The sequence below is a fragment of the Nesoenas mayeri genome, assembly GCF_963082525.1.
Source record: "Nesoenas mayeri genome assembly, chromosome: 1".
NCBI lineage: Eukaryota > Metazoa > Chordata > Aves > Columbiformes > Columbidae > Nesoenas > Nesoenas mayeri.
In genome coordinates, this window is record NC_137541.1 from 115,164,768 (window position 1) to 115,178,695 (window position 13,928).

General features: G+C 50.0%; 1 protein-coding gene across 1 annotated transcript; it reads left to right on the forward strand.

Annotated features, from left to right (window-relative positions):
* Positions 1 to 2,348: 2,348 nt before the first annotated feature.
* Positions 2,349 to 5,225, forward strand: MID1IP1 (MID1 interacting protein 1). The gene is made up of 2 exons (XM_080350683.1): positions 2,349 to 2,569; positions 2,978 to 5,225. The coding sequence occupies exon 2, from the start codon at positions 3,112 to 3,114 to the stop codon at positions 3,604 to 3,606; it is 495 nt and encodes a 164-aa protein (XP_080206809.1). The 5' UTR covers positions 2,349 to 2,569; positions 2,978 to 3,111; the 3' UTR covers positions 3,607 to 5,225.
* Positions 5,226 to 13,928: the final 8,703 nt, after the last annotated feature.

A 13,928-nucleotide genomic window follows, 5' to 3' on the forward strand; every position in this document is an offset into this window, starting at 1 on the left:
ACGGGAGGGGGAAAAGTGCTGTTTCTTCTTCTCTTGTGTGCACAGTCATTGCAATTACATACCACTGGAGTTAGAAATATATGCTCCTTTATTTTGTTCTAGCCGAAGAGCAATCAAACCTACTCAGGCTTGTGTTAATGATATACATTATAAATGCAGAGACATTTACACTGCATATCAAAATCGATCAGAACATAAGGAAGTTTTAAAAAAAAGCCGATTTCCTTATGCTGTGAAGTTTGACTTGAGTATGATCTACCTCAGCTTAATGGGTTAGACACATGCCAGCAAGGGCTACCACACTGTATTTAGCACTATGCTAAAACGAGGTAACATTTACACTCAAAGGTTGAAGCAGACCATGTTGCTACACATTTGGGAAACAAAGACGACAGGTGGGGTTGAAAATTATTTTATGCTCAGGTCATAATTTGTATAGTATATCTCTCATTGAAGACACAGCGCTTCCTCATCTGCTGCTTTTGCTATGACTGCACACTTCCCGTTTACAGGTTCAAGCTGGGTCATTTCTGTCAACTTTTGCTCCTCCCCAGCCAGTTATGTACTGAACATGGGTGAAGTTTGCGGTTTATTTTTTTCTAATTTTAATTTGGCCAGGAAAGCTGGACAATAAACCAATTCTTCTTGTTCCTAAAGATTACTATTTCCGATTTATTGAACGTTCAGCACACGTTGTATTTCAATTAAAGGCAGCAAAACTGTTAATAGCGTATTAATGACATATTGTGGCTTTATAAAGATGCAAATGTATGCTGCAGCCAAGTTTCTGGTGCGGTGAGATTATTTTTTTTCCCCATTGTGAATCATCTGCGAATAGGTCATAATTTCATACCAGCCCTTATCTCTCGCTTCTCCTTAACCACAAATATTTGCAGCGTCTGTGCTGCTCATTAAGGGCACCCGACTGCGCATCTTGGGCACCGTCGGTTTGTCACCCGTTGGCCCGGGAATCGCCCTCGTCCTTCGGGCTGGCGCCCGCGGCAGCCTGAAGCGGCCGGGGGTCCGAGAGGCGACGGGGAGCACACAGGCACCCGGCCGAGCCGCTGCTGCAGGCAGGCGCTGGCGAGGCGCGGCGGAGCGGAGCGCGGTGTACGCGGCCGCCCCGTTCGCCGGGCTTCTCGGGTGTGCGCAGCCCGTGTCGGTAAGGCCGAGCTCTGGGACACCCCCGCGCAGCCGCTGCCCCTGCAGCCCCCCGCGGCTCTCGGCCGCTGGCTTTCCCCGGCGCCGCGCAGGCCCCGGCGGGGGGTGAGCGGCGGCAGCGGCGGCGTCGCCGCCTCTGGCTGTTGGTTAATCCGTTGCCACGGCAACACACTCAACACCCCCCTGCTTCCCACGCGCAGCGTCTCCCCCCCGCCCAACACCGCCTTGCCCCACGTGACACACGGCGGCTCCTCCAGCCACCTCGCCTGTTACCAGGGCCGCGCGAGCCGGCGGAGGGGGCTGCATGGGAGGGGGTCGTTGTTTCCCATTGGCTGCTGCCGAGGCTCGCTCATTGGCAGCGGGCCGCGGAGCCGGGGCCGCGGGGCGGCCCGTCGATTGGCTGCGCCCGGAGGTGAGGCTGTGGGGTGATGCTGCCCGAGCCGCGGCCGCTGCCAGGCGGCCCTGCGCAGCTTTGGCCCACACACAAAGAGCCGCCTGGGAAGGAACGCGCCCGCTCCCCCTCTTTCCCCCCGCGCCCTCGGGCTGGCACGGCCAGGCGAGGCGAGGCGGGGGCGGGCAGCGGGGGCCACGGCTCCCCCGCGGGCAGCTGGGAGGCGGCCACGCGAGCCTGGCGCGGCGCCCTCGCTGCCGGCCCGCTCTAACTGCCGCTGGGGCACGCGGAGCGGCGGGGGGAGGCGCGGCCGTCACGCTCGCCGCGCGCCCGGCAGCCAATGGGCGGCCGGGGCGAACGCGGACAGCACGCGGGGCCCGCGTGTCCCTGCCGCCTGCCCTGTCAATCAAACTCCCCCGCCCGGCACAGCGAAGCCGCGCCTCCCGTTCCCCCGCCGGGCAGGGGGAGGGGTCGGCCGGCACCGGCAGCCTCGGGGCTGCTGGCCCTGGCACTGTGAGTCGAGTGGGGGTGCGGTGTTGCAGCGCGTCTCGATCGTGGCGCTGTGCCCCCCCGGCTGCCGTCTCTCGCCCAGGGCGGCGGGTAGGACGTTAACGGCGCTCGAGAGGGCTGGGTGGCTCTGCAGCCGCCGGTCCCTTCTCTCAGGGGAACGGGCGGGTGGGAGTGCGGCTTCTCCGGGGACCCAGCCCTGCCATTTCCACCCCGAACGCCAACTCCGCGCCGCCGGCTCCCACGCGGGCAACAGGATGCCCGCGAGGTGCTTAGGGCCACCGGCCCGGCCGGTTCCGGCACCCTCCGCGCCTCGGTGCCCTCCCCCCGGTGCGAGGCGAGAGGCGGAGCCGGCGCGGCCGCCGCCTTTATCTGGCGTGCCGGCGCGGGGGGTGGCACTGGGAAACACCTTGTTTTAAGATACGCGCTATAAATACGGCGCCGGGGATGGGAGCGCAGCCACGGGCGGCGGCAGGCTGAGGGCGCGGCGCTGAGCGGCTCCAGACCACGGTGGGTGCATCTTTCCCCCGGCAGCTCGGTGCCGCGCCTGGGGGCCGCTTTCATTTTATTTTACCGGCGTGGTGTGGGGCTGCCTTCCCTTCGGACACGCTTCCTCAGCCCCACAGCACGCGTGGCTCCCGGGAGGAGCGGCGGGATTTTTTGTGTGTGCGTTTGCAGGGAGGGGAGCGCCAGCAGGAAGCCCGGGTGGCCGCTGAGGGGGGATGGGGCGGAAGGGCGAAGAAAAGGGATGGGGAGGGGAAGCCTAAAAAAGGAGATGGGGCCGAGGATAAAGGCGGTGGTGGGAGAGGAGGAGAGGGCGCCGGCGGGAGGGGACGGAGCGGGAAGGCGGGCCGGGGGGAGGGAAGGAGGAAGAGAGAGCAGCCCCTAACCCCGGCATCTGCGGCCGCCTCCCTGCAGGACTCTCTGGAGAGCAGCCGCCGAGCCCAGCCCGGGGTGGAGGGCGCCCGGTGCCGCTAGCGAGGAGGAGGTCGCCGCCGGAGGAGCGCCGCATTCCGAGCCGCCTCTCTGAACCCGTCTTCGCGGCCGCCGGCATGATGCAGATCTGCGACTCGTACAGCCAGAAGTACTCCCTCTTCAACGCCATGAACCGTTTCATCGGCGCCGTCAACAACATGGACCAGACGGTGATGGTGCCCAGCCTGCTGCGCGACGTGCCGCTGCTGCTGGAGGAGCTGGACGCGGCGGGCACCGTCTGCTCGCAGCCGGACGCCGCCCTGCCGCCCGGCGACCCCGGCGCCTTCTTCTCCCGCAGGGACATGTACAGCCATTACATGCTGCTCAAATCCATCCGCAACGACATCGAGTGGGGCGTGGTGCAGCCGCCGGCGGGCGAGGAGGCGGCCCGCAAAAAGGACAAGCTGGGCGGCGGTGCCGCCGAGGAGGGCGAGGGAGAGGAGGACCTGGAGAAGCAGTTCCATTACCACCTCAGCGGACTCCACTCGGTCCTCTCCAAGCTCACCCGCAAGGCCAACGTCCTGACCAACAGATACAAGCAGGAGATCGGCTTCAGCAGCTGGGGGCAGTGAGCGCCGAGGGGGGAGCGGGGGAAGGGGGAGCCTGGCCCGGCGGGAGCGGCGCGTCCCCGCCCGGCGCTGCTGCCGCAGCGGCGCTGGAGGGCAGCGCCCCGGGACTGGGGCTCCCCTGCGTGCTCCCAGGACTGCAGCCGCTTTTCTACCAACGCGCAAGCCAGAGAGAGATGTAAATTAATCAATACTAGTTTATTAATTATTTTTTCTCAGCTTTTTTTTTTTTTAAACTACGGTCTGGGACGAGCGGTTGCTGTGCCTCCCCGAGTGGGGAGGCAGGACACGTACATGTACGAGATGATGGCGTAGGTGGCAGATAGGAGGCTCAACACAAGCCGGTGAACGTAACAAAACTGGTATAAAATTGTTTCTGTTACCCGGGAGGGAACTCAGTGGGCTAAGGAGCATCCCTCTGTCATGGGATAGATGGCAAGTCCCACGGTTGTACATGTGCTGGAGTCTATTTAAAACTTTTTTTACTCAGATGTAGAGTATATTCTAAAATAAATGCAAATGTATTAACTAAAAGTGACTTAAACGTTTTAGTATGATTCGTGTCTCTTAAATGATATTTTTAACATCTGGAATTCTACTAAGTTATTTCCAGAGCTGCCTTACTAGACACACAAATCTCTGCATATGCAAGAGTATTTGGTGGCTTTTTTTTTTTTTTCCAAAGGGAGCGATTAGGTGGTGATGATAACTTGGCATATCTAAAATGGATAAATGACCCTATTAGCTGCACTGTACATGGCCTGAGTTTTGGTAAACTGTTGCCAGCTGGTCAGTCCAGTTGCCCTGTTTGAATGCTGCCGTGAAGGTCAGTGCCTCTTTCAACAAAATCAGAGAAGATCGAGTCATCGTTACTTTGCAGGCAGCGATTCATGGATGTTGGAGCAAAGCCTAGGAATGACTCTTGCTTTTTTTGGGAAGTATCTGAATGTGCTGTGGGGAGCTCTTTTCTCTCCTTCTGAATAGGTCTGGGATACTTGCCTCCTGCATCTTCTACATTAGCTTCTTTCCTCTGTAATCCTTCTTGAACACCAGGAATTAATTGGTTTTCTGTTATCCAAATTGTATTAATTTCTTTCTCTTTGCATTTTTTTTTTCATTTGCTGAAGTAATGTGCCTCGGAATTGGGTGTCTATATTGTGTTCTAATATTAAAAGTGTACTTATTGATTACAATACGTGTGCATATCACAGAGGATAACCATTTAATAAATATGTACATCCTTCCATAATGTATGAAGTTTTGTTCTCAGGCTCTGAGATGACAAGTTTGTAGACATCTTCTTATAGTGAAACTCAATTTTATATTACTGCCATCAAATTTCAGGCTTGCTTGTTTTGTCTCCCCCCCCCCTTTATTTTTTTTTTCCTATACAGAAGATTTTTTTTCTTTCAGCTTTAAGGGTTATTTTGCTTAAATTCAGATATTCCCTTGCAATTTGTTTTTCAGCTGAACTGTTGAAACACTGTAGTAAAGCATGAGCACTGCAGACATGTCAGTTGGCAGATGTTTGTATAGTTAAAACAATCATCCTACATGTATGTTTAAAAATACATATTTCAGAGGGTTTTTTCCTTCTAGGGTAAAGAAGAACTTTGTAAGGCAAGATGATTTTTAACTTGGCAATGCTTAGTCTTTTCCTCTTCCCCTCCCCCCTTGGGAAGATGCCAGGAAAAAAAAAAATCAGGAATAAGGAGAGGGATTACCCTAGTTTCCTAACATGTTACCTTGCCAGTCTTGCTGTAATCTTAACTAATGCAATGCAAAAGATATGATTCCTTGTGCTGGACAGTGAAGTTTTGTTCTGCTGAAGGCAAGGGTGAGAGGGAGAACCTGTTCTGCTCCCTTCTGCCCTGTGCCCAAATGGCTGAAAACCACATTACAACCTCTGCTAGGCAGCGCTGGGTAAAATCTCAGACAGAAGCAGCTCACGCAGTTTCAACAGCGTTCCTTCTGCACTCCTGATAGTTTCTCCTGGCATAGATTTAGATAATGCTGTTTAACTGTTGCACAAGAGACAATGTGGTGCTGATTTAACCTATGGGCAACATTAGAAAAATAGTGTTACATTAGTACAGTATCGCCATGAATATTGCATCCATTCCCTTTGCATCCTAAAGAAAGATGAGAAAAGTTTCTGTGAAAGAGCAACTAAGAAGCAGCGCCGTTTGGCAGCCGAGGTGGCATTTCCTTACAAGTAAAGCTTTGGGTAACAGGAGGTCGGATGATACTGTGACTCAAGGCTTTGCCTTGCCTGATTGACTAACCCGCAGCTGCTGAACTGCACATGGCTCCTCTGCAGAGCCCGGCTGCATGGCTGGCAGCAGCCCAGTAATCCCAGTTCAACCGCAGCAGAAACTGCTGAGACTCAACATCAGCAGGCCAGCAGATGAGACGCTGTCACCTTCTACCTGGGACTGGCTTTAGCGTTCCCCGTTTTCAAGGTCATGGGAGAGGTTTGAGGCTCTGGGATCAAGAAAGCGCTCTTGTGATGCAGGGAGTGGGGAGAAACAGCAGGTAAAATCAGGGCTGTATTTCTCACGCAAAGGACAAGGGAGGGGACTTTGCTGTTGGCTGCTGTGGAAAACAGCCTGGCCTCAAAGGTGGGGTGCTCAGGCAATTCTGTATATGCCAGCTCCTGACATTGCAATAGGCAAAGATGAGGTTGCAGAGTCTTAATGCTCAGATTTTATACGTTAGATGCTGAATTGGGAAAATTTCCATTAGTGGTGCTATATAATACAGTGAGGTTTATTATTAGGAGTTATGTTTTCTTTTGAAGGACTCAATCATTTTAAGTGCTCCTGTTCGGATACCAAGTTCAGCAAACCTTTAGTCTGCTCCGATAAAGTACTTCTGATACTGGTAAGTGATAATGACAAATGACATCAGTCTGACGTTAAAGTATCTTTATGATGCCAAATGATTTGATAAGTGGGTTTATCTCCAAGCCACATGTGAACAAGACAACTTGCTGAACTACTCTAACTGTGCACAGACTGTGAGAAGCAGTTGTCGTTTTTACCTTGCTTAAATGAAATAGACTCAATACACAGTGAGGCAGACATTAGGAGAGTAATAAATAGTGAGATTCAAAACAGTTTGCACTTACAAATTGATTACAGCGGAAGGTTATGTTACAGCCAAGGAGCATCAAGGACATGCTCATGGAATGCACCAGTTACTATATAAAAGTGCCCATTATAGTTTATGAGTCAACTCTTGTGTATACGAAAGAACAGGAGAGCAAATGGTGAAGGGGGGGAAGCCAAGCTCTCAAGGCATCTATATAGGTATATATATGTGTATAAAAAAAAGGGCATTTGGAATGGGCATGAGTTCCAGAGGAAGAGCTGACTGCCATCCTGGATGGATTGCAGGTCTGTGCTGGGTTATGTGTGCATTTCAGGGATCCTGTCTGCCTCTGGCACCATGATGTTTTCTCCATTCCCCTCCAGAAGTGGGCCACCGTGTCCCTTTCCACCCAGGAGCAGATTAAAAGCCTGAAATCAGTATCTCAATACCCACTGGGATGAAACCCACCTGCTGCAGCCCCTTGTGCTGGGTGGGCTGCATTTCCCCTCTGTCTCCTTCCCAGCGCACAAGCCCTTTTGCTGCTGCAAAGGCTGAGTCAGGCTGGGCTGTCATCTCCCCACTTTCCCTCTGAAAGCTTTTTCTTGCAGGTTTTGAATAGATCAAGATATCCATGTTTTGTGGTTTGTTTCCCGCTCTCCCCCCCCCCCCGCCCCACCTCCACCACACAGGCTCTTGCACCAGGACCAATGAGTCATCAGTAATGGGCTCTGCTGAAAGATGCACTGCTGTTTGTGGCCAGATGGAAGGTTATGCTAGGTTTTAATTGTTATGGAGCTAAACTCTGCACTCTGTTCTACTAGGAAAAAAGAAAATAGGAAAAAAGAAAGGCATAGAAAGCTTCTCCTGTTTGTGCCTATTGATTTGGTACACAGCTTATCTCTTTGTGGAAAAGCCTGCAGTGATTTTCTCCCACAGACTTACTTCCCTGAAGCACTGAGAATGGGAGGGAATTGTCTGAAGTACTGCTTTTTATTATTTATATCTTTAAACTTTATATCTTTTTATTATTTATATCTTGCTAACAGTGTGCTAGGTACTATATTCCAAAGACCTTAAAGGTCTTAGGTGATAATATACACAGCATGATGGGTTATAACCTTCTGTAAACTCTGAGGAGAGTGCAAGCAAGGTGAGAACTGCTAGAGCAGTTCCAGCTTTGCATGTGTTTTTCTGTTATTTGTTATTGTCACCTCTAAACAAGCAGAAATACCCAAACTCATTAGTTCTAATATTGCAAAGTCATTTTCCTTTCAGACCGCAGACTTGCATGACAAGTTTGGGTCAAATTTAGTTTTAAGGAATCAACTTATAAACTCCCGTCCAAAAGGAAATTTGCAAATAGGAGTACAGTAATTGTGTATCTTGTTGGTGGTGGCCGACTGCTGGAACTGACACTCTATAAAAAGTAATATTCCTTCCCCATTGAAACACACTCATTTGACTTGAAATGATGGAATGAGGAAAACACCTTCTAGTATTTGTGCTCTTGAATTTTGTTCTGGAAGAGATGGCACAGAAAAAGCTTGGGGAGCTTAGAGAGAGAACAGGTACCTCTGTATTAAACCACAAAGCAGTAAATGAGCTTGCCTCGTGATGTTTGTAAGGTTTGTCATAGTATTAATTAAAGCTTTGTATCTTTTCATCACATTTATGTGCATATGTCTGAATCTAACACAATTCTTTCTTTTTGTTCTGGCCTGGTTTACCTTAGCAACTCTGGGTTACAAACAGCAAGGTCAATGTCCCACAGGCACAGACACACCACTTAACGACTAGCTGAGCCCTTTAAAGTGCATCTCTCTTTTCATCTGTATTTGAAATGAGAAGATGGGCAGAGCACCTAAAGCTGTGATTCAGAGTATAACGCAGCAGCGTGGCGACCCCTTTGCTGAGGGATTGCTGTTTGGTCATTGACATATGTGCTGGAGCAGGGAGAGAGATGCGAAGTGAAACTTGCCTTTAGGGATTTCCTCTAGATAGTGCTGTGGTGGGGAGACAGAAAGGCAATGGAGAGGTTTCTCACCCCATAACCATTGTGTTTTCTTTCCCTGGGAGCAAAGAAGGGGAAATGATGGAGCATCCTTCCACCACTCCTGAGCAGGAGGGCTGGTGCCCATACAGAAAGTCTTTCCACCACTGTCATGGCAGAAAAGATGCATTTGAGGTCCAAGCTGACAGCTTTATCAAAACTCCTGGGAGTTGACAGATTGAAGACTTGCCAAGTCAACACTCATCTGCCAACAAGCAGCTGTTGCATGGATGGAGGCTGTTTCAATGCAGACATTAGATATGTTAGGTAGATTATACCCTTCCCACTTCTTTTTATGGGTCTGTAGGAAGCCTGACAAGTCAGCTGCTTTCATTTATACCATGCTTTTATGGGAATCCAAGAATGGTTTGTTTTGTATGTGAAGAAATCATTTTAGTTCTCAAATATTTCTGTGTAATATTCTGCTCCCCTCATCTCTTTTGCAGTTAGATGATCTAAATGCAGTTCCAAGGAGACACAAGATCTCAATTAGACGTACCTCAACAAAAGCATTTTTTGAAGTTTTAATATCTGTGCTTCTGTGATACCAAATTTCATCTTACTCACATTCGAAATGGCTTCTCCAGACTTGTCATCTTGAAGAGAGGAATGAGCATCCTCCCCTGGAAGTCTGGAACTGAAATCTGTTTTTCTTCAGTTTTTAGGTGGGATAAGCAACCTACACAGCTTCCTGCACTCTGCACCAAGTTGGTTCACATTTCACCCTTATTATCAGATTGTTTGGAACTGAGAATGTGTGCATTTCTCATGGCACGTACTTCTTGAGCCTGATTGTGTGCCAATAACTGAGGAGTTATGCAGATATGCACTACTTAGAGGATATTGACAGGTATTTGGCATTTTTGCAGGGCTAGTTACAAAACTGTCCATTTAGTGCTGAAGCTAGAAGCTGACAAAGCCACCAACTCGATACAGCTATCAGGCTTGCTAACCACAGAGGAGCCGGCACACTGGAGGAAAGTGCCACAGCCTTTCTTTGAGCCAAACATCTATCGGCCTCACACAGATTTTTTTTATCTGAGTACCCACCAGTGGGTGATACACAGGGTGGCTCAAGCCACCTGCCTTGCTTCTTGCTTTCCCACGGTGCTGTCCATCTCCTTCTCCTCATGTACTCTTTCTTCATTCCCTGAAGGCTGTTTCTCCTATGGGCTTGACCCTGTGTTCTATTCAATTCCCTTTCCCCCGTCTCTGAGATGTTTCCTCCCAGAAATTCCTGATTCCATCCTGATTCAATCTGCTTTCATCACCCAGATAGGTCTCAGTTTTGAACCGAACTGTAATTGGTAATAAGAGTGTATTAGGTGATTTCATGATATTTCTTTGTCTGAATCATGTAATTAAACCTGGCTTATTTTATTAACCTGCTATTTTTCATGTGGAGGCACTGCTTTTTTGAAAATGTTTTAATAGTGATGGCTGATCACCAGTCCATACTTGGAGAAACATTCAAGTGCCTAAACAACTGTGCTGAAGGCAGAGCCAACAATGCAGAAAGCCAGTTTCTGTTGCTAATGTGCGCTGTGCTCATCTTTTGATGTGCCCTAATAATTACCATTAGTATTAATTGCAGTGTCACACTCACACTGAGAGGAAAACACACCCTGCAGCGAGTCTGTACAGCAACAAGGAAAAGCGAGAGAGCTGGCAGATCATGGCCTTTGCATTTATGATGCTGGATTTTGTATTCAAGTTCCGCATAATGCAAAAAAATGCCCCATATAAAGAAGCTGAAAAGTCCGGGTTTAATGAAAGAGACGGTGGGTTTCTTTCAGCTTTCACTGGTATTCTTAGGACAATATTTAGCAAAGACTAAAATAATTCCTTATCTAGGTGAATGTAGACATCTGAGTCTTTAAAACTAAACTAAGAACACATGTAGTATTTTCAAAGGGTTATGCATTTTAAGACCCAGAGATGGCTGTTTCTTGACTGGCTTAAGCCTATGCAGTGCTGAGAGGGCTGGTCTTGTCCTCTGTCCCCCACCCCTGGCCCTCCAAACCCTCAGTTTCTATTGTGTTGGCCCCACTATTCATGCAGTGATGGAGTTACCAGACCAGGGAGCTGATCCAGCTGAACGTTAGCAGAGGAAAAAAGCTTTCAGGGTTACTAATTCCCTCATTCAGCAGAAGGTGTAGCTGCATTAGCTGCAGGGCCAGTGTGGAGGAAGGGTTGGGAACAGTCTGCCAGGTGGCAGAGCAGGACCTCCTGTCTTGGCAGCCACTTTCACATAAAGCAGATTTAGCGGATTGTGAAAGTCTTGTCTGAGCCCCATCTTCCAAAGAGATGTGTATGCTGATGAGTTTGAGTATCACTGAAAACAGCTGCTCAAGCCGAGATCCTGAGCAGGACCTGAGCATGACAGCGTGGGCTGCTGTGCCACCTCACCCAAAGCCTGCTGTCCCCATGCTGTCTTCTGTGTGGCTGGGAGTGAGACCTGGTGAGGCGATGCAAGCACTGAGGGGACAGGGCTGGCTACACCTCAGCCCTCTGATGCACTTGGATGCCTCCATACCCTTGTGGTAGCTATGTGCTGGTTTGACTGAAAATGAGTTAATTTTCTTCATACAGTTAGAAACCTTTCTTTTTCATAGCTAACACAGTCATTGTTTGGATTTAATTTGAGAACAAGTAAACACCCTGGGACAGAGTCAATGTGTTTAGTTGCTGTTGTCTGGGAGCCAAGGCCTCTGAGCTCTGCCCACAGGTGTGAGGCAGCGAGGAAGGGGGGCATGGATGGGGCAGAGCTTGACTGACATCCAGATTGATCAATGAGAGCATTCCATCCCATTAGTGTCATGCTTCATATTTAAGGAGAGTCAGGATCATCTGGCTAGCTCTTTGTCAGAGCCGGGACAGAGACCTGTCTGGGGGAGTTCTGTTTTCAACTTTTGTTAGTTTGGCCTTTTGCCATCCTGCTGTTTGCAGAGGCGTCTGGGTCTTTCTGCCTTTTTGTCTCTTCTCTCTCTGGGATCAGCTGTTCAGGACCAGGTGCTGCTGCCTGGGACTGGCTGCTTGGTGAGGATGGAGTTCACAAGGAATTGCACTGAGTATCCCTCATTTTATATTCTATTCCAATTCTATATATAGTAGTAGCAGTGTATTAGTGTTATTTTGGTATTTTGGTATTTTATTTATCTCAATCCACAAGTTTCTTCTTCTCTTTCAATTCTCTCCCATATTTGGTGGGGTGAGGTGGGGAGTGAGCAAGTGACTATCATGATTATATTGCTAGCCTGGGTTAAATCAAGAAAGACCATCAACAAGAGGAAATGCTTCCCTGTGGTCTTCAAGAGCGAGGAGCACAGCCGAGTGCGATGCTGCTGCCCTGGCGCAGCCAGGAGAGGCCAGTGCAAAGTGCTGTGTCCCAGCTCCCTGCAGAGCACTCAGAATGTGTTATGGGACAGTGATGCCAAGTACACCATGGTGGCAATTATGCTTGGTAGGGAAGGCTTTTATATTTATGGAGTGCATAACAGAAAAAGAGAAAAGAGTGGTGGGAACACACTGGGTTCAGGCTGTGTGCAGGCACCGACAATGAGCCCAAGGACTTGATGCAGGGACAAGAGGCTGGGACTTGTCTGCCCTGAAAGCGCCCTCAGCACAAGGTCTCTCTTCCTCTCTAATTAGAGGATGCCATGCAAAATAAGGCTATGACCAGAGGGCTGAGAGCCAGGAGAACAGGTTGCTCCTGAAGGGACTGGAACCACTCTTCTAGGAACTTCGAGAGGTGAACTTGAAGCCTCTTGGGGGATTGAAAATACGGTCTCTGCTAGCTCTCAAAGTTGCTTCTGGTTAAAAAGGCAGAGCATTTTGTGGGGAGCCCTTCTCAGCAGACATGCTCCCAGACCACTGACAAGACTGAAGCTATTTCTCTCGGAGGTTGTGATTTAGAAGAGTGCAGATTTTGGCATGGTTGTCTCCTCTGGCTCAGCTCGCCTTCTGCAGGAGACTGAGCTACAGGAACAACCAGACTTCTCTTGCTTCCACATCGTTGTGTAAGGTGAAGTTCTCTGGTGCTGCTGCTGCAACCAGAACAGGTGGAAAGCTGAGGGAAACTGCTTCTCCCAGCAAATTTAGCCTGAATATCCCTGCTGAGTAGGCAGCACTGCATGGTGATGGCTTTCCCAGCCAGCCTCTCTCTTGTCCCCTCCCTGTGGCAATGGAGTCTTGCCATGCCCTGATCCACCTCCCCTCATCTTTTCCTTTCCTACTCTTAGAGCAGCCGCCTGGAAAACACAGGAGGGTGCAGGCAAGAGCCTGTGCCATCAGGAAAGAGGAGGAGGGATTGCCTGCTGAATTTGCAGGAGGTGCTACTGTCGTGGGACAGTAGAGCAGAAAGGAAGCTGCTGTAGCAGGAACAAGGGTGCTAATCCACAGAGCTCTTCTGAACTGATTTATCTCCCCCAGATCCTGAAGTCAGCCTTGTCTAATATGTGAACTATTTCTGAAAAAGGTGCCAAGCAGTTCCGTGCTTGCAAGAATAAGGTGCTTTTGTCAGGCTGTAAACAACATTTTAGAGAGCTGAGAGCCTTGGTGTGAAAGCACAGATAACTATGTTGTTTTGCACCGTCGTGGCTTAGTGGCAGAAGAGAATGGCACAAAAAGCTTTATACTTTGAAGTTAAATGTTTTTATTTTGCCTTTGCACCCTTTACCAGATTTCAGACCTGGATCAGTGTCTAGATGGATGTTGTGATCCCCAATTTGCCTGGCAGTCCCTGGGAGCTGCTGCACAGTCCAGGGAGCTGCTGTGGAGTGCTGTGTGACCCTGGCCAGCCTCTCTGCCCAGCCTTCCTTCAGAGGGGAAGCAGGAGGCAGGGGAGGATGTGGTTCACCAGGCCCTCATCTGACATGGAGTCAGCATGTAGGGCAAGGAAGATGCCTCAGTGTCCACAGTGCCTTTTTGGTCTGCATGTACATAATGACTTACCCAGAAAATCCTGGGGAGAAGTTCCCATCAGATACATGGCTCAGGGCCCTGACCCATGGGCCCTGAACCAAGCCGTCACATGGGGTGAGGATGGTGATGTTGATTATGTTGATGACGGTGGGAGTCTGCTCTCTGCAGCAAGGACTGGGGTTCAGAGGCTACCATGCTGGCTCCCTCCTCTTCCTCTCCTGGCTCAGTGGCCAGGGGACAGCTCCAGGTGTAATGATTTCCT

Bases quoted from the DNA above. Each gene is read 5' to 3' on its own strand.
- MID1IP1 (XM_080350683.1), top strand. From the start codon at position 3,112: ATGATGCAGATCTGCGACTCGTACAGCCAGAAGTACTCCCTCTTCAAC.